At 31.4% G+C, this 20,697-nt stretch overlaps 4 protein-coding genes across 4 annotated transcripts; 2 read left to right on the plus strand and 2 right to left on the minus strand.

The window, feature by feature from the left end:
* Nucleotides 1–35: 35 nt before the first annotated feature.
* On the minus strand, nt 36–3,481 carry LOC111311791 (vacuolar protein-sorting-associated protein 37 homolog 1-like). The gene is made up of 7 exons (XM_022911486.2): nt 3,231–3,481; nt 2,064–2,285; nt 1,716–1,803; nt 821–860; nt 673–719; nt 456–576; nt 36–368 (listed from the first exon to the last, which is right to left on the minus strand). Exons 1-7 carry the CDS (start codon nt 3,242–3,244, stop codon nt 205–207), a joined length of 696 nt encoding a protein of 231 aa, XP_022767221.2. The 5' UTR covers nt 3,245–3,481; the 3' UTR covers nt 36–204.
* A 6,683-nt stretch (nt 3,482–10,164) lies between these two features.
* Nucleotides 10,165–12,248, plus strand: LOC149520293 (protein RGF1 INDUCIBLE TRANSCRIPTION FACTOR 1-like). The gene is made up of 4 exons (XM_089760028.1): nt 10,165–10,511; nt 10,614–10,793; nt 10,900–11,118; nt 11,547–12,248. The coding sequence occupies exons 1-4, from the start codon at nt 10,509–10,511 to the stop codon at nt 11,757–11,759; spliced, it is 615 nt and encodes a 204-aa protein (XP_089616154.1). The 5' UTR covers nt 10,165–10,508; the 3' UTR covers nt 11,760–12,248.
* A 323-nt stretch (nt 12,249–12,571) lies between these two features.
* On the minus strand, nt 12,572–13,794 carry LOC149520294 (RING-H2 finger protein ATL8-like). The gene has a single exon (XM_089760022.1). The coding sequence runs from the start codon at nt 13,642–13,644 to the stop codon at nt 12,799–12,801; it is 846 nt and encodes a 281-aa protein (XP_089616148.1). The 5' UTR covers nt 13,645–13,794; the 3' UTR covers nt 12,572–12,798.
* A 446-nt stretch (nt 13,795–14,240) lies between these two features.
* Nucleotides 14,241–17,641, plus strand: LOC111295603 (purine-uracil permease NCS1). The gene is given in 6 exon segments (XM_089758563.1): nt 14,241–15,881; nt 15,883–16,274; nt 16,277–16,436; nt 17,209–17,237; nt 17,240–17,335; nt 17,338–17,641. Coding segments are annotated over 6 exon segments (1,695 nt in total). The 5' UTR covers nt 14,241–15,003; the 3' UTR covers nt 17,478–17,641.
* The last annotated feature ends 3,056 nt before the right edge of the window (nt 17,642–20,697 follow it).

Raw genomic sequence — 20,697 nt, forward strand, 5'->3', positions numbered from 1 at the left:
TCTCAATCTAGCTGGAGGCTGAATGAAGGATCGAATTGAACACAATAAAACTACAAGGATTTAATCGATCGGAAAAAGTTCCAAGGTTTTATTCGGCTTTTCGCCTAAAACAAAGTGAGAATATATGAATTTCATACACCAAGAACAAGCAACAGCCTCTCACTAATAAGGTATACAATGGATAACTATCTCCAGGTTTTCTCATCATCCAAATGGAGATGTTTTAGCTGCAAGATGAATGAGAGCTCGCCGGTGGTAAGTAGTTCGGAGCTTCTTGTACTTTTGAACAAAAGTCCCTAGGTCTATCTCCTTGTCAAGGAGCTGCCTGTGCACAATTTCTGATTCCTTTTCTGTCTCATTCATTGCATCTGCAAAGAAGAACACACTATCCTTAATTTCTATGTATCAATGATCTCAACCCTCGAACTTAGGAATATATAATCAGTAATAAGTACCTTGAAGCCTATTGATAAATGATGCGGGGGAGTAGAACTTCAAAATCTCTTCTTTCTGTTTCTCAAGCTCATTTAGTTTTTCCTGAGCTGCAGCCAGTTCAGTTGTTCGGATAATTCTGCACTGTGAAAGGAAAAGAAGAAAAAAACAAGGTTTTACAATTGATATACTGACATTAATTAATGGAAAATAGAAATAAGACAGTTCTGAAAATCTCACCTGGTTTCTTAGCTCAATTATTCGTGGTTCTTTATCCACATTGTTCCCTGTTTAGTTAGAAAATATAAATTAGCATTCGTCTCCAGTTGCACATTTCTATCTATGAAATTCATGACACTATCAGAACTATGTTGGAATAAGAACTCACTAGCAAGCTGCAAAGTCTCCTTGCGAAGTTCATCTCTTATCTGGTGAAAGTTATCAAGAAAGAGTAAGAAACCACCGAAATGATGAAATACGCAATAATGACAAACATGGTTTTCTCGTTGCATGCATGTGTTGTTCAATCCAATGGAATTCCAACTTCAGATAGCTAAGAGAGTAATCACATCATAATACCAACAAGGAACTGAAACAGTAACTGCAATTTACATTAAGATAGAACACAGAACAAGGTCATAGTTTATGATGAGTAGTGCTCCTATTTAAAAGCACATCTGAATGAATGAAACAAGGTGAACCAAAAAGATCCAGCTAACAGAATTTGACAGGCTAGCCAACAGAACCATGAGGTCATCTTTGCCTCAGTACTTGGAGTTGAGTCTTACTTTCCATGTCTTTTAAATGGTCCTAATAACAACCATTGTGGACTAATCCTTTTTAAACAGGAACGTGGTCCCACTACCGAAGCAATCAAAACTTTATGAGACCCTAGCTCCTTACTACTATGTACCTGTGGGCAACCAATAATGGCCTATCTTTATAGCCCCTATAGTATCAGCATTTGGGGGTTGGGATATATGACAAGGCAACACCAGCACACAAAAACTAGTATTATGAGTCAATAATCTGAATAGCCCTTATCCTCTAAACATTTTGATTTTGGGGTCCGCAATAGACAATCAATCTCGACAAACTGACTGGTTAACCAAAAATCTTCGTTTATGCTATGGCCTAAAAGCCAAACCATCAGGCTATTTGAGACCAAAGGGGAAAACCACAAACCATGAACATGACATATGGTGCAAAAGGACAGACAACATGCAAAATTCTTACTTTGAAAAGGTGAATTCAAATAAACTAGAGCAAATTTTGCTACTCACATTGTTTTGGATTTTAACCTGGTCAACTGATAGTAAAAACTGATTGTATGCATCCTTGTCAGACAAAAGCTTCCGTAATTCATCAACACTAAGAAAAAAAGAAAGTGATTAGGAGTCAAGATACATTCTTAAGAAAAACAAGCACTCTTCCTTCAATAATTTCCCAACATTTTCTTAAGCCACAAATGCAAATAATCAAAACTGAAAAATGAAAATTAATAAAAGAGAATAATTCATTAGTAAAGCAAAAAAATAATATGGAATTAGAAATTTAAATGTTTGTCACAAGAGGAAAAGAAGATTGGCTTTGCCAATAGCATGATGAAGTGCAAGAACCAGACGTCTCACCTTTTGTCCTTTAAAAGTGCAATGATTCCTGCAGCTTCAGGAGGTGAAACAGGTGAGGAAGAATGTGGCCGTTCTGCAGGCTTCTGTAAGTTGAAGCTGTTAGAAGCACTGCCACTAGGAGTCATAGGTCGGGAAGAACTAGGAGAGCTGACAGAAGGAGGATACCAAGAATGTGAAGAACCCTCTTGCGGACGTGGCTGAGCTTGTTGCTCCTGTGAACCCCTGCAACATTGTCAAAATTTTAGTGAAACCAAAATAAACTTCACAAATTATATGTGAGTGGAAAGATAAATAACTCCAAATAAAGATACCAAGATCACGTTTAACCGTGGACCATTATTGTATGAGTACAACTACAACGCAACTTTATGTACCCACGCAACTTTTTAAAATGATATAATTTCCAAAGCATTTGTCAGGGTTACCCCATTGAAATCCATCATAAGGTGTATAAATTGCTGGTGAATATTAAAAGAACTAGGTAATAGCACCAACAATACAAGAAACATGTCTACACTTGAGACTTGCCCTAACATGTTAAGCAATTAGGAGATGCTCATCCTTAAATCCAACTTCATGAAAATAAATATTAGCAACTAAAATCCCACGTTATGCTTATTTAAAACTGCTAATGCAAGTTTCATTTCTGTCATGCATTTGTTCTATATTTCAAACAACAAACGAAGGGAAGAAGATTGAACGCTTTTGGTTTAGTTAAATTTTTCATCCAACTAAAACAAGTTTTATACTACAAAAATAAAATGACCCAACTGTCCTTTAGCATAAATTTTGGTCTTTTTGATAATCAAACAGCCTTTCAACGCCCAAAAAAATTGTAAATGGTGATTCTAAATATACAGTATACATTAAAATTCTAAGGAAATGGGGAATAACTCACAAGTTAACCCTAAAAATCAAACAAACCCGCAATTATATGAATTTCAAAGAAACTTCGAACAAAGTTTAAACAAAGTCACAAATCTAAGTGAAATTAATCAAAATTCACAACAATTGAAAAAATCAGCATAAAAAAAAAAAAAAAACAACAAAATTAGAATCTGGATATCGAAATTCAAAACTTTAAAAACAGAAGCGAATAAGTTGAACTCAACCATCCAAATAAATCAAAAGGAAATTAAACAAAAGTGATTAAAGAAAGAAAAATACCAGAACTTGAACATTGCTCCGAAAAGGGAGGGTTATTGATCGTTGGATAATCAATCAACCCAATCAGTCGAAACCCAAAAAATGAAACAGAAAAAAACCTTGATTGATTGAATCTTCCACGAAGACGAAGAAGAAGTGAATTGTTTCTTACAGAGTAAGGAAATATTATTTCGATTTTTTTATTTTAATTTTAATTTTTTTAATTTGGGTTTGAGAGATTATATTATTTATTTATTTATTTATAATGGTGTAAAATCAAGGGAAGATCAGACTTTTGTTTTTAAAACCATTTTGGTTACACGTGGATGTTTTTTATTGGTTTTGGACACGCGTCAGTAGACGAGGCTCTGCAATGAAGTAACCGGGAAAATACAGGTAAACTTCCTTCAACGGGACCGTTTTCTCCTTTCATTTTCACTAGTTCTAAAATTGAAACGGAATTTCCTCGATCTTACATCGACATTAATGAGCGAAATTTCCTCGATTATTCCATACGATTAACAAATATTTTCTTCGACCTTTTTTTAAAATTCTTTTAGATATTTAAAAATTAGTTTTTTTAACAGTTAAATCTTTTATTTTTTTATATTTAAAATTATTTTGGAATTAAATTTATGCAACATTGATTTATAAAAAAATAAAAATTTAATATTATATATACTAAAATCATTTTCTTAATTTCATAAAAATTAATGAAAGAGTTTATTTCTTCCATCTCATTATTAGTTTTAAATTCAGTGTTTTTATCAAATATTTTTAAGTTTAATTTTTTTTATAAATCATTATTAATATTATTTTAAATATAAAATTTCTTTTAATTTTTAAACTATATTTATTAAATTAATTCAAGCAAATATTCAGAATATACTAATAACTAATTTTGATGGTTTTCATATTTTCATTTATTTATAGGCATATTTAAACCAGTTGCTTCCTCTTTAACACATTTGTTGAACGAAAATGGCTACGTCTTTTACAGGGCCTAGATACCAATATGGGCATTAGGTCCAATCGACCAAAATTATATCAGAGGCCTCACTGCAAAGCCTTTATCCAATTTAAACCTGGTAACCGACAAAATTTGATGAAGGAATTCCATTGCTGTGTACTACTATTTTTTATTTTTATTTATTTCTTTAAATTTCCGGATCTATTAAAATTAAAAGTTAAAAAAATTTTAAGTATATTTATTTACATTGAATTTAATGAATTTATAAAAAATTATTTTTTTTAATTACTCAACGAATTTGAAACAATAAAAAATGAACAAACCCTCTAATCACTTAAACCAACATTCAATGCTATATATTTTATAATGAAATTTCTTAAAAGAAAATTTTTTTTAGAAGATTCTAATTTTTTTTTTCACTTTTTCTATTGAAATACAAATCACAAATATCTTCAAATAATATGCTGATTTATGTCAATTTTGGGTATGCCCACCTAGGTACCTATTGATGTAAACATCTGAACCACTCGAACATGTTAGTTGGTGGAAATTAATATTTCCTATGGATACTATTCCCAATTTCCCATGCTTGCCTTGGGACTTTCCTAGCTCCTATATTTAAATAATGTATTTAAATTTGTTTTGGATTAGATTGTTTACGTATGTAGTACTAATTTTGATTAAATAAACAAAGGGGAATAATCTAAATGATGGTTGAGAAACAAGCTTTTTATATAATATGATTGACTTTAGTTCCTAATTACTAGTTTATAAAAAAAAAGATAGTTAATCCAACTAACAAAGAGAATAGTTTATAACAAATATAAGAATTTATTGCTCGATATTATTTTTTTAATTCTTAATTTACTCTTAAACTTTTTTATTTAATTATATATTTGACTGAAGAGAATATTATGTGCTTAAATTTTTTTGTATTCATAATTTTTAAATGTAAATTTCAGTAATATATCAATTGATTTAAAAAATAATCAACTATTACTTAATTTTATTAGTAAATGGTAGTTTGATAGTAAGGTGTAATTGCCAATTGAAGAATAATAAATAATATTTTAATGCATTAAAATATATACTTATAAGAGAAAAACATTTTTTTTAATCAAATAGATTCGATTTTTGTGAAAAGCATTTCATATATAAAATTATGAATATAATAAATTAGCATGGGAGAACATGCTCTTATAATTTTATAAGAGAGAAGATTAAACCTAAGCAAAGCATGTGATCTCTCTCACCCCCATTATAAAAATTATGCAAATTAATTAAACTTGTGACATTGATCTCTTTTATTCCAAAATTGGAATTCAGACCCTCTAAATTGAAACCTTAACTGCTAACAGTTGGGAAATTATCAGTTAAACAGCAGCTGTTTACTGGTTATAGTTCCCATGACAAAGGAAACGGAATGCTGAAAAGAAAGAGACTACAAATGGTGGTGACATTCGAGCAGAAAAAAAACCAATCATTGAAATCGAAAAGCAAAGAGGGGCATTGCCATGGATAATCACAAAATTTTGTCAGATATAGACACTGTTATTTACCTTTTTAAACTCAGGAGACATTAAAGTTTTATAAAAATTATCAACGCATGTTTAAAACTATTAGATACGATACATTTTATTTTAATTTGAAAGATTAAATAATTTATTTATCTTCAAATTTTATCTTACAAAGAAAAAAATTATCGACATGATAATCAATTTATTCGTTCATTCAAATGAATTTTAAGATAATATGATAATGGTCCATCAAATTAAACATCGAAATTCTCATATTTACTCCTTTTTCATGCTGATTAATGGAGACACACCAGGGGTTCACCTCGTTTACCTAATTTTCTATTATGTGGTTAATGAAAACAAAAAGTTGAAAGGTTCCTTCAATTGGCCGTGTTTTAAGGAAGGGACAATATCCTTTTTGGGAGGACCACATTTGGGTTTTGTTTTTCATTGAGAAACGTAAACATTGATACAAAGCTTAATGACCTTTTAAACTTGGAAATGGGCGCAGTCTATCCAAGTTGGCAGAAATGAACATTAAGACAAATTCATTTCCTCTAGAAATGGCTAAGCGTGTGACTGTTTACTTGTTCAAATTTGTAAAGGAAGGGACATAGCTTTCCTCTCAACTTCATGTTAGTGGGTACAGAAAAGATGATTTGTCATGACTACTTGATTTTTCAAATTATTCTTCTTTCTCCAAAGTAGGAAAAAAAACCTCTAATGAAATTTAGCTCCCTTGAAAATGCAATGAAATACATGCATTAGAAAATGAAAAAGCTTTGAGTCAAGTAAAAAAAATTATAGAAGCTTTATTTTTTTAACATAGAAAGCTGCAATTTAAAAATAAATTAAGGAGTTAAATATGCTGAGATTTAGACTTCGAAATTGTTAGTTACTAATTTTTAAAAATAATTATATAAATCAATTGAATTAAAATTTAAATTTACAAAATTTTTTTTAATGATCCTAGGGTTAAATCTTCCTTTTAAGAGTAACTTGGTGAAAATTAGTCATTCTTGTAAATCCTTATTGGTTCATATGTTTGGATTTACTTACAAATGATTTCTTGTCATCGAAAATAAAAATAGAAACTCTAACCAAGTTTGATCCTTGTGACCAACATTCTAAAAATAAAGGTATAAGGGTTAAAATGATTTTCAAATAAAAATTAAATAATTATTTAAATTTTTGATATTTTATTACAATCAATTGTATCTTAAATCTTTTATTTTGAATCAATTGAACTCTTAAATATTTATTTTTACTTAATTAAACTCTTATATATCTATTTTAATTTAATTAAGCCTTCAATTAAACAAAAACAGTCAATTATTTTTTCTCTAATAAAAGTTAAATTGATAAAAATAAATATTTGAGAAATTGATTATTTGAAAAAAAAAAAGAATTTGAACGATTATTAAATTTAAGTGTAAGAGTTTTTTTACTCTTTTATCAAAAATAAAATCTTAAAATATATTGAACTGTTTATGCAAAAATGTATTTTTAAAATTACTATGAAAAATTAAGTTAAGATAAAATATAAAAATACTTTCAATAAAAAATTCATAAAGTTGAAATTTGTTATGAATAAATTTGTATGTACCATTTTTCTAATACTAAAATTGTAAGGATATTAATATGAGAATGGTTTCGTAACCTTCTTTTATCATTGAAACAAAGTATGGTTACCATTTTTTTTTTATCAAAACAATATATAATTCTATTTCATAAGCAATCGAAATATAAGGGAAATGTCTTACTTAATTACTAAATTCCTTGATTAATTAATTTTTATATATCAGAGAATAAATCATTAAATTCGAGTGGTATTTTGCACCTCTAATGTCACTCTCCCGGCAGTTCGAAGGTCTTCAGCTTACTCATTTTTTTACGTACTCTTCTGCTTTTCTGCCAGCTACTTACGTACATTTTTCTGTTCAAAATCTAATCAAACCCTTCAACATTAAAAACTGCCATGTGGCTTCAAATGATTGATATGCCGGGAACTCATAGTATTACCTTTTTCTTATTATTTTATTTAACTCTAGATTCTAAGGATAACATGGACATTTTATGATTTGATGATCATCACAAATTAAATTTATTTATTTTTTGTAATTAAAATTATTAAAAATTAAATACTTTTATTATTATATCATTTTTTTGATAAAAAATAACAAAATTTGAGAATAAATAAGTCATTTAATTTTTTATGTTAAAATAAAATATATTATATTTAATAATTTAAAATAGATAATTATAAATTATATATTCAAAATAATTTTAATAAGTGATTATTAACAAAATTTAAACATAAATTTTTTTTATAAAAAAAAATAAATGTAATCAAGTAAACCAACCTCTTATTAGTTATTATATCAATTTATTACATATGATTTTACAACTAAGGAGAGCTTGACATGATTCACATTCCCATGTTGCCAGCGATGATTCGTACACAAAGGTAGCCCACCTTTTTTTTAAATATTTTTTTTGTACTTTGAACCAATCACTTTCTGCCACTTCAAGGAAAAAGTCGACCAAATGAAATGGCAAAGTTGCAGAATATGATCTTCAGTTTTTGATCTAGTTATAAAAAAAATCTTAAAAAGACATTAAAATTGGGATTCCATCCCAATCTCCTTCTCTTGTAGGGCTATGTCCCCTTTAAAAAAAAAAAAAGTTGCAGCATATAGAATTCACAATCATATGCATGAAAATTAACGTTAGTGATGCTATGATAACAATTGTCCTTTTGGCGAAAATTTATTGCTCTTCTTTTTTTTTTTTTTCTTTACAACAATGAAAAGCCCTTTTTAAGTAAATTTTAAATTAATATTGTAAAGACAAAAGATCTTTTATTTAGATAATAATACCTGATTAGTGATTAGTCAAGAAAATGATTATTATTATTATGAAATGTTTACCTAAAACACTTCTAGTGAAATTTAAGAGCCCTATCAACAGACTTTGGAAAATTGTCACACAGAATGTTTTAAAAAATTAATAAATTCTTATAACAAATAGTAATTTAATATAACTATTGTTTTAAGGGGAATTAATTTTATCATAATTTGGAAATAAAAAAATTTTATAAAAATTAAAATTTAAATTCAAATATCCTGATATTGTTATTAAAGATAGTTACACAAATTAATTAAATTTAATTTAATTTCTTTAAAGAATTTAACTTTACTATTCCGATTGCATTAATCTTTTTTTCTAGCCCACCAACACATGCGCATCAAGAAAAGCATTTTTTCAGACAAGTCCTTAAAATGTTCTGATATACTGTGGGATTTTTTTTTTTCCATATTCCTTTAATTTGTTTGTTTAGGCATAAAGTTTTGGATGACATTTTACCTCATAATTTGCATCCGTTTAATTTCCATCATCGTCATCATCCATACCTACCTTTCCTTCAACTTTTCTTTCTTTCACTTGAAAAAATGATTTATTATTTTTTTAAGTTCTATATATAAATTAATTTTTCTTATATATGATGAAACTAAGATTCTGATACCTAAGTGATCAGCATTACATTTTAATTATGAAGATTATGAATCCCTTTCCGAGCCGAACCATGTCATTTTCTAATTTTTCATACTGTAATGGAGCATAAAATGAATGATTTAATTTTAACTGGAACCCACCCAAAAGCACTGTGATGCTGGCAACCCCACAACTATATATTATACTGATTTAAACAGTTGGGTATTTTATATATTTTACCATTTTATATAAAAAAATTTAAAAAATTATATTTGTTAAAATTTAAGTTTTAAACTGTTAGATAATATTTTTTTTAAAAAATAATTATATAAATCAATCGAATTAAGTCTCAAATTTCATAATGTTATATAAATATAATATTGAAAAGAGACTATACATTAAGCTTTTAATGGTCATTGTTTATACCCTAAATTAATTTTGATTTGTGAATATGGAAAACAAAAAATTAAAGTAGTGGTTGATTTTTTTTGCTTTTGGATTGAGGAAAAGTTTTATTCTATTTGTTATTTGATTGATGTGCCCCTTATGTGACTTATGTCCCCTTTACATTATGAAAGGTTGAACATGTGATTTTGCAGTCAATTAATCAGAAAAAAATGGACTCTTGTTACACATTTTAATTTTGGACACCTATAACTTAATTTAATGAGGGTGTGACATGAATTCATTTGTCTAAATCTAAACATTTTCTATTATTTATAAATTAATTAAGTTCTTTTTCATGAAAATCAATTTATGTAAAATTTCTTCCCTACAATTATTGTAATGAATAATAATGATATATATGAAAAAACATTAGGGCCCTCTTATTTCAAACCAACCATCCTGATTAAGCCACGTGGAAGCCTGCACATGTGGCACATAGGTAGGTGGTGAACAATTTCTGTGAATAGCTATATTCATTGAAGCCCTCATGTTGAGTAGCTAAGGGGGCCGACCTTGTGCCTACGTAGAGACGCAAAAGGAGAACCAAAAGTAGCGTAAGCGCCAAAGCCATCCTTGTCTATTCATCCAACGGCTGTTGATAAACTTCAGCCACCACCATCGATCTCCTCCGTCGAAAGCACTCCCCACACTGTGCTGCATTTGTTTATGAGCCTTGTCCCTTAGTCCAGGCGCTGTTTTGTTGGTTGAATTCCAAGTTGCAAATTGGTTTCACCTCTCTCTCTCTCTCTCTCTCTCTCTCTTTGCATTTTGATCTTAAAGTTTTCTCTTCCATTATCGTCAAAGGAAAATCAATCCAGCGTTTCACATTTCCTTATCTAAACCCCATATTGCTCTCTGCTTTAATCAGCAATGGTAATGGCGCCATTGCCATTACTTCTTTCTTGTTCTTTGTTCTTCCCTGGTTTGGTTTCTTTGTCCCATTATTCATTTTGTTTCTTGGTTTTCTTGAGACAGGCTACAATGCTGGTGCCAACATGGCTAGAGTCATTGCTAAGTGCAGCTTTTTTCACAGTTTGCAGAACACATGGAGATGCAGCGAGGGGTGAATGTAACATGTATTGTTTAGACTGTAAAGGAGATGCATTTTGCTTTTATTGCCGTTCTTCTAAACACAATGATCACCAAGTAATTCAGGTAAACTCAATATGGAAATTGACATTTTTTTCTGCTATTTATTCATTTCCATTATTTTAAAACTTGTTTTTGGTAATAATGGGATGTGGGTTTAATTTGTTTTTAGATAAGGAGATCTTCATATCATGATGTAGTGAGGGCTACAGAGATTCAAAAAGTGTTGGATATAAGTGGGGTGCAAACTTATGTGATAAACAGTGCAAGGGTTCTATTTCTGAATGAGAGGCCTCAACCAAAATCTGGAAAAGGATCAGTAGCTCATTTATGTGAAATCTGTGGAAGAAGCCTCTTGGACCCAGTTCGTTTTTGTTCATTGGGATGTAAGGTTAGCCATAATTTACCTTCATTTTCTCTATTTTGCTTCACATTCTACATGTTTTCTTCTAATCATCATCATCATCATTCACCACCCATCACCTATGTGGTCACATTATCATCAACATGCATAATAGTACATCATAATCATCATCCCTCATTCACACACACACACACACACACACACACACACACACACACATATATATATATATATATATATATATATATATATAAACATCACCATCACAACTACCACCACATTGATCATCATTATCAATTCCATCAATTATTATATGATATGCGTAAAAGATGGCTTGTATCACATTGTATGATATTTTTCGAGATGTATCTATATATGTAAATTTTGCTTGGATTGAGATGTTAATTACTTAATTAAAACAGTGAAATTTTAATCTCATTTTAATATCAACTTAGCTTGTAGGAATCAAGAGAAATGGGAATGCAAGTTTTGCCTTAGAGGCTAAGAATGAGGTGTTAATGGATAGAAGAGAAGGCATATCAAGGGAGGAAGAAGAAGAATTGCGTGAAGGCTCACAACAAGGCATTTACCCGCCCACGCCTCCCCCACCTCCTTCAAGTGCAAGGAGAAGAAAAGGAATTCCTCATCGTGCACCTTTTGGGTCCTAAAATGCCACTCAAAATCAAGTTCAATTCTCCATTTCTTTACCAAAAAAAAAAAAAAGGAAAAAAAAAGTCCAATTGTCCTAACTAAAGGGGATATAGGGTATCATAATTTGGTTAGGGAGTCCCAAAAAAACAAAAGGGCAAGTAGGTTTTATGTTTTGGAATTGGGTCCCATTTACAACAATTCCTCTCTCTCTATATATTGTTAAGAATCCAATAATGCAAGAATTGAGAAATGTTGATTATTGATTGTTGCAAGGTGTACATTGTAATTAAGAAATTAAAAAGCAAAGTGTTTGTGGAGTCTGTTTCATAGTTTTCATGGGTCCACCAACCACATGGGCAGTTCACATAATTAAAGAAACAAACTTTTTTATTGTTTATTAATTCATCATGAAATGGGGCTAATCAACTTTTTCCTCTATGTGAAGTGCTGTTTACCAAAATTTGAAGAGCTCTCTTGTTCAATTCAATTTGTTTGTGCGTATCTATCTACTTTATCTCTTTATAATTACTTTTTAAAGTTTATAATAGAAATAGATACATTGTTAATGTAATTTTTTAACTTTATAAATGATATAAAAAATTAATGTGTTTTTATTTTTATAGTATACTTTAAGAATTATGTATCATCTTATTAACCTTACACCTAAAATCTAAAATTCCACTGATCTTTCACCATTATCCATCAAATGGTTGAAGCTTTAAAAGGGAAAAAGCCAAAGTAACTAAAAGCTAGTGCAAAACTGCCTGCCTTTCCTTCACAATTGATCACATATTTTTAGGCTTTTCAATTGACTAAATTAAGGTGAGAATTTTAATAGAAAGGGGCATTAATTGCATTAAAACGTGCAAAACAATCGAGTTATTTTCAGCTATATCTATATATAGAACTTCGGAAGCTCTAGTTATTAGAAAAACACTAAGATGAAGTTAAAATTCAATTCAACTTAAGCTATATATATTGGCCAAAAGAAGAAAACTTAATCTATATGTGAAGCATTTGGAAAACATAATTGAAAATTTTTTTCCTAAAAGCATCTTAATAGGGAAGGATTCCATGAATGGTGCTACTCCTTCCAATCCGCAATTGAGTGTAAGACCTCAACAATGAAGACATTTGATCCAACTGTCTCATCGATCGTGCCTTGTAGGAATTACTCTTTGCCAAAATCCTCTTTGATGTTGAAGAAGAAGAAGCTTTTCCACTATCATCTCTTAAGTTAATTAGTATATAGGACTGATCCATAGACAAGGATCGCTTCAACCCCGTGACCAACTGTTTTGGTTTTGTTTCACTAGGGAAAACCAGGGAAACACAATGCCTTGGCAAAGTATTTGATTGAACTCCGGATGTGGAAGGGGCCTGGTCACGGCCTTGTCCAGTACCTTGAGGCAAATCCTGAACCCGTTCCCTTCCATCACCCCCTGGAGGCGAGGCTACACTAGAATCTGTGGTTACAGCAACAGGTGTTCGACAAATAGGACAACTAGAATGCTCCCGGAACCAATTGTCAATGCAGGAAACGTGAAAGACATGCCTGCAGTTAGGCAACAGACGAACAGTGTCTCCCTCCTCTAGTTCTCCCAGGCAAACAACACATTCTGTTTGATCAGTACGGAATTCTTTAACTTTTTCCCTGGAGAATGACAGGATTGGAATTGTTTCCAGGATTTTATGTTCAACCCCAGTTGTAAATCCTCCATTATGATCAGTTGGTATCGAGGGATTTCTAGCATCCTCTTGATCTTCCCTTCTCAGGCAGTATTTGGCAAGTAACGAATGGTATGCAACTATTGCTAGAGCACTGGCAACTACGCCGGCGAAGGAAATCAATAATGGAGTTAGAAAGGATCCTGAAAATTGAGCTGCATCTGTAGGATCCATGATTCACCATCTACAGGATTTTCTTTCAATTTCCAGGTTGAGGGGCCTTGCGGGTTTGTTTATGAATTCTGATGCTGTGGAAGCTTAAAGATGGGTTTATGGGATTTTGCAGTTGTTGAGAAACTAGAATTTCTGACACCATCCGCTGGGTATTAAATAGGAAAAAAGACAGATTACACTTTGGTCTGCTCAAGATTCCAACAAAGCTCGGTTTTCTGTTGAATTAAGAGACAGTAGACAGCTGTGTACACGTGGCACTCTAAGATTTAGAATCTGACGGAGCTGCACGTGTGTGGTATCGAATTGGACAAGTGTTAAATTTTACATGGTATTGTGGAGGATGACATTGACTAAATTGGAAGATACGATCAGATCAGAATTCAGATCCTGTTACATCCTACCCTATTTCTAGAAACATAGGCAAAAAAAATTACAAAGTGAAAAGCATATGGACCTTAAATTGTTTGCTATGGCGGTCCTGTCGGATAAACTAAAGAATTTTAATTACTTGGTGCCATCGAGAGACTTTACCATCTGCCCTTTTCTGATAGCTGCATGTTGTGGGTGCTGATATCAAAACACGCCAGATATATAAAGACAGGTTACCTAAAACAAAGATGTGTTTCTTATTGCATGATTACACGTATTCAAGAGTAGAATTTAAAATCAATACAAAGTCACCAAAATATTGATGAACAATTCAGCCGCTACTTGAAAAAAAAATTAAGTCAATACAAAGTCACCAAAATATTGATGAACAATTCAGCCGCTACTTGAAAAAAAAATTAAGTTGTTTTTATAAATTGAATACTCAGCTTCTGCACAAAATATGTAATGGTTCTAATCAAACAAATCTTTTAACCCATAGAACAATGTTTGATTCTGGGGATCAGAAATGAAATTCAGAAAATATAAACCAATTGTGGTTTTTAAATTGCCTTCATAATATTTTAGCTTTTATCTGTACTCTGGACTACGAGTTTTTGGCTCAACTCAACTAGTCCAGGCCTGCATGGTATGAGGCTTATATATGCAACTGAGCCCCATGCCATGACCCAATCCGTGTACTAATGTATAAAGTACAACAGTACAAAAACTGTATCAAAATGAATATTCTTGACTCCTTGGTAAAAGAGGGAAAATAATTGGCACTCAGGTTAGCATTCTTGGAAAAAACAAATTGAACTACTAATTGAAGACTTTAATCTGCCATACCAAGTTAACCTCGTAGGACAAGGAATCTTATTTCTCTAAGCACAAATAGAGCGACAATTCTAACCGCTCACCTATCTCCATAGAACAGATACCCCACAGATTCTCAGCCTCAAGATCTTTGGAATTTGTTTTTGAGTGTTAGTCATGATTTCCAAATGCATCAGCTTCCATCTCCATCTCCATCCCCACCTTTCTCTTTACTCTGCAATATCCCAAAATCCAAAATTCTTAGGTCTTGCTCCCACTCCTTTATTCTCAACTGTTACAACTACCAAAACTGAGACCACCCACAATCAAATTTATCATTTGTTTCCCAAAAGATGTGCCATTTTAACTCCCATGGCATCTTCAGGTCAATCCATTCTTGGAACAAAGTTTGATGAATTTAACCTTGATCCAACTCTAACCAACGATGATCTCAAGCCGACAACCCCTAGTCAAAGGAACTTCCACTGGTGGGAAATGGCCAGTCTCTGGATTGGTCTTGTTGTTGGTGTCCCATCATATTACCTGGCCGGTAGTCTTGTTGATCTTGAGATGGCGTGGTGGCAGGGAATTGCCACTGTTGTTGCTGCCAACATAATCCCGTTAGTGCCTTTAGTCCTCACGGCTCATCCTGGCGCCAAATATGGAATCTCTTTCCCTGTCTTGGCAAGATCATCTTTTGGTATTCATGGTGCTCATGTTCCTACTTTGCTTAGAGCATTTGTTGGTTGTGGCTAGTATGGGATAGAGAGTTGGATTGGAGGTGAGGCAACTTTCCTTCTTCTGCCAAAATCCATTAAAGAATCTTCGTTTTCTCAATTCTTACCTTGGCTTGGCGCTTCTCCTCTTGAGTTTGCTTGTTTTATTGCCTTTTGGGTGGCCCAGTTGGCCATTGTTTGGAAAGGAATGGAAGGAATTAGAGACCTTGAAAAGTACTTAGCACCAATTCTCATCATACTCACATCTATTCTTCTCATTTGGGCTTATGTCAAGGCTGGTGGTTTAGGCCACATGCTATCTTTATCCTCTAGGCTATCTTCCACAGTTTTGGTCTCTCTTTTTCCCTTCACTGACCGCGAATATAAGCTTATGGGCTACTGTTGCGCTTAACATTCCTGATTTTACTCGATTTGCCAAGAGCCAGACAGATCAAATTATTGGTCAGGATGGCCTCCCAATCTTCATGAGGGTGTTTACATTTGTTGGCTTAGCTGTAACATCTTCTACTAAAGTAATTTTTGGCCATGTGATCTCTAATCCAATTCAAATTCTTGGCCAAATTGGAGGATTCACAACAATGATTCTAGCCATTCTTGGAATAAGCCTAGCCACTATCACAACCAACATTGCCGCCAATGTTGTTGCCCCAGCAAATGCGCAGGTCAATCTCAGCCCTTCCAAGTTCACAATCAGACAAGGAGCTCTGCTGACTGCATTGCTTTTCAGCCTTGTAGTCTGCCAAAATCTCGTGAGAGCTTTGTATATACATGGCTAGTTGGCTACTCTGCATTGTTGGGTCCAATTGGTGGCATAGTTTTAGCAGATTATTATCTCATTCATCAAATGAATTTAAGCATCGTAAACTTGTATTCTTTACACTATGTTTGAATAAATATTAATAAAAAAAAAAAAAAAAGGAAAGGAAAGGAAAAGAATAAAAAAGAAAGATTTTTAAAAGAAAAGAAAGAATACATGTAACCCTTGTTTGAATAATTAAAATTAATAAAAGAAAAAAAAAATTCTAACAACTATTGTTTGAATAAAAAGTGAAAAAGAAAGTAAATGATTTATTATAACAATTCTTTTCAATTATAACATTTCATTGCTTGTAATTTTATAGCATTTTTGGACCATGATATGTTTGCTATCTTGTTTAGCTTCACAATTGCTACTATATCAATAATTTTTAATCAAGTGAAATAAGAAGATATTTTACAAACATGCATTGATGGATTTTGAGTTAGTCTGTTATCTCATAAACTTAAAAAATAAATCTATTTATATTGAACCATTCATCCAAATTAAATCACCAAAAAATTATAAAAAATTTTTATATTAAAAGAGATATGTGAAACTTACTTGAAAAAAAAGATGACTTTAAAAAAATTATAGGATAATTGTGATCTACTTAAGTTTTTTTATTAGGTTTTAGTATTAATAAAAAAATGAACATAATAATCTTTTTATAAAAAAATATTTTTCAACTTTCCTTTCCTTAGCTTTTCTTTGAAATTGGAGTATTAAAAAAATTGGGTTTACAAAAAAAATTAAAAATTATTTGATTTTCACTTTTTTTTTTGTTTTTTTTTTACATTCTTTTACTTTACCTTCCTTTCTTTCTTTTCTCTTCAATCCAAAAACACTGTTAAATCCTTATGGAGTTTATTACTATTCTGAAGCTTCAATTTAGCAGCATTGGTAGCTCTGGTAATTGGGATTTTGTCAGTGATCCCAGGTTTCTTGCAAATGGCGGGGATTCTATCTTCAGTTTCAATGCTTTTGTTGTCATTTATAACAATGCTTGGTTTTTCAGCTTCTTCTTTGCAGGTCCATTATATTGAATTTTGTCAAGTTTGAAAGGGAAACAAAATAAACCTTTACCCATTAATCCCCTTTTGCCACCTGCAGCCTAAGTGTTCTCAAATTTATATTTTCTCTTTAGTTCCCCTTTTCGTTCCTTTGTATATTTTCACTTTGCAAACAGTATTAAATCTGCACATTATTTGTGTAAAACACTCTCTACAGGGCTGGAAATAGACACCATTACTTATGCAGTTGTAAAGAATACTCAAGCTGTCCCCTGTATAGCTATTTCAATGAACAAAATTTACAGTACCCCAGGTCACTATTTGCTTGCATTTTCAGTTCTTTTGTATGAATGAATGAAATCATTTCTATTAAAAAAAAATTGGATAATCCAATCATAAATGGATTTTTGTGGCATGTCAAGATTGGTCGAAGCCAAAAATCTATTGGGATATTCTGTCATTCCAAAGGAATTTGCACAGCAAAAACTATCCAAGAAAGAAGAATGATAGCTTTAGTAGCAAATGAGTAGAATTTATTTGAATGTTATGTAGGAAAATAAATTTTGTTACCAGTTCCTCTTAAAACATCCTTTTCCAGCAAATGTTGCGCCATGACTAACAAAGACCATGTTGTTTCCCAAACTTCCCACTGTTCCAAAATATATTCTCTCTTTCATGAGTTTCATCCAACTTATAAACATAAACCATTCTTGTGTATATTTTTATGATCAAAATAGCTAACACATCGCCTTCGTTTTCCACCATCATAAGGAGAAAATTAATTATGGAATGGGAAAAAGACAAAAGAAAGAAATCTAACAGAAAAAAAAAAAAGGAAAAACAAATGAAAATAGCACTATTGGATTGGCTTCGGCTCATCTTCCGGTTGGCGTTTTGTAACGAATGGATCCAATTTTTGCAGTCCAACTTGAATTTGGATCTAGTGTTTGCTCAAGTTTGGATCAAGTTTTTTAGCCCAAATGTAACAAATCTGGACCGAAAAAGAAGTTTTCATTCTACAAATCCCAAATTGGATAGGCTGAGGATAAAATTAGTATTTTATTCAAGAGTTTTAGTGCCTTTGACTTTGAAATTTTTTTAATATATATATATATATATATAACTTCATCAATCACCGATCAACTTTTTTTTTTTTTTGAAAAAGAAACCCTATCATGAATCACGGGATTCAAACATAAAAAAAAATATATTTTTTAATATAAAGGAGATTATAATCTCAAAATAAGAAAAGAAATATCATGTGCTGTAGTTTAAATCTCATACTTAAAGTGATTGCATGAGTTAAATGAATTAAATTTCAGATTAAAAAAATTTATTTGATTATAAAAATAATTGAAATTGTTGAGATTTTTATTTTCATTCTAGTTTTCAACAAAATTAAAGAAGCACCAAGAAAAATAAGGTCAAGAGACAACTGCGTAGCTAGATGAATTAAAAGCACATGCATTCCCAATGAGTCATCAGTTTGCTGAACAAAAAAAAAAAAAAAGTCACCAATAAGATAATTTTGCTTCATCTTGGTCATCTTATTACTTTGTATTGATATAGCTATAGCTAGGTACCAACCACTTCCATTGCTCGTTCGGGCTATGCGACATGCATGTACATTGTATTTGAATCCGTCATCGAAACATTATATAGAATATATACTTCACATTGAACAACCAATTTCTTGCTGGTTAGTTTTGTGTCAATTTCATGAATGAAACTAGACCAAGAGAGAGGGGGATAAGAAACAGTGATAGGAGACAAAGTGGGGGAGAGAGAGGATTATGACCTTGGTTTGAACTTTGAATATTATTGTTTTTTTCCTCAAACAATCTAATGGTTAGATTACATGAAAGAGACTTTTATTTTTTTTGAAGAAACAAGATTCTGATCATTGCAATTAAAAGAGTTTGAACTTTGAACAACTTATTCTTTTGTTTTTTAAGAAGTAGGCATCTGATCATTATGAATTGGAAACTGATGAACACGTAACTCTATAATTTTGTAAAAAATTAGGCATTTGATTAATGTATTTTTTAACAAAAAAGTCATAGACCGGGAATAATTAATAGAAAAAAAGATTATAAGTGTTGAGATTTGAATTTTAAATTTATTAGATATTATTTTTTAAAAATAGTTGCATAAATTAATTGGTCATTTGATTAATGATAGTGAAACAAAAAGTTGAGGTTAAGAATAGACCTCATCTAATATCCAAAATTTGGAATTGTTTTCCTTTGTCCAAAAAGACTGTTGCTTTGAAGAACTGTGTCCAAGTCATGTGGTTCACGGCATAATCTCTAGTTTTTGCCTTTCAAATGAACTCTTTGGATAAGACACAAACACCTCTCTTGACCCATCACTTTAATTAGCAAAAATTATTGATTGTGATGTTTACACCTCTCAATTGCAATCCATTATTTACCAAGATTGTCCTTTGAACTTGAAATTGTGCAAACTATAATGGATCAATTTGGGAGACCAAATCTTATTGTTGATGGTAAAGATACTATATATAAACAAACAATTTCCATTTTCCCTTTTTTTTTTTTTAAATTGAAATTTGAAAATGAAGATATTGATCTTCCAGGAAAAAGGGTATCTACCTTGGGACATGGACCCCCAACTCATGCAACGAATGTAGTATAAAAGGACAAAATGAAGATAACAATATATAGCACGAGAGTCAGCACTGTTAAACTTTTGAACCAGCTCGGCACCACACAAAGCCCCACTTTTGATACCCCATAATGGTCGTTTTTGGTTGGATAGTAATATTGACTTTTAAGACCAACCCTAAGTCACACTCATTGCCTTAGAGGGATGAGGGAAACAATATTTAAGGGCATAATTAGGGGTCCCTCACCCCTGTTTTATGATCCCGAATTTAGAAAGATAGCAGGCCGATGCAAAGAATTTGTTTATGAAAAAAATGACCCATTTTTGACCCATCAAAACAAACTTCAATCATTAAAGTATATCCTATTCACCATATTTACATGATTTGAAACTTCTCAAACTCAAAAACTTGGATTTTCTTGTGTGTGGTGATGAGGAGGGCCATCCATAAAGTCCTAGAGAAAATGATTTAGATCCGAAAGAAGGGGGGGGGGGGGGGCGCAAATCAAATAAGCTTTTCAATATCTACCTTGGGTCTACCAAATTTATATTGGTTTCGTTTTGTCAAACCCTAGATTAATAATATAATGAGCAAACGTGCACGTTTGCAAGATATATAATTGTATACTAGCATTTATATAACTATATATACATATACTATACACACAATTAATAATGAAGATATTTTTGCTCAACA

The sequence above is a fragment of the Durio zibethinus genome, chromosome 1 (genome assembly GCF_047325235.1).
Source record: "Durio zibethinus cultivar Kanyao isolate XHJ-2024 chromosome 1, ASM4732523v1, whole genome shotgun sequence".
Classification (NCBI taxonomy): domain Eukaryota; kingdom Viridiplantae; phylum Streptophyta; class Magnoliopsida; order Malvales; family Malvaceae; genus Durio; species Durio zibethinus.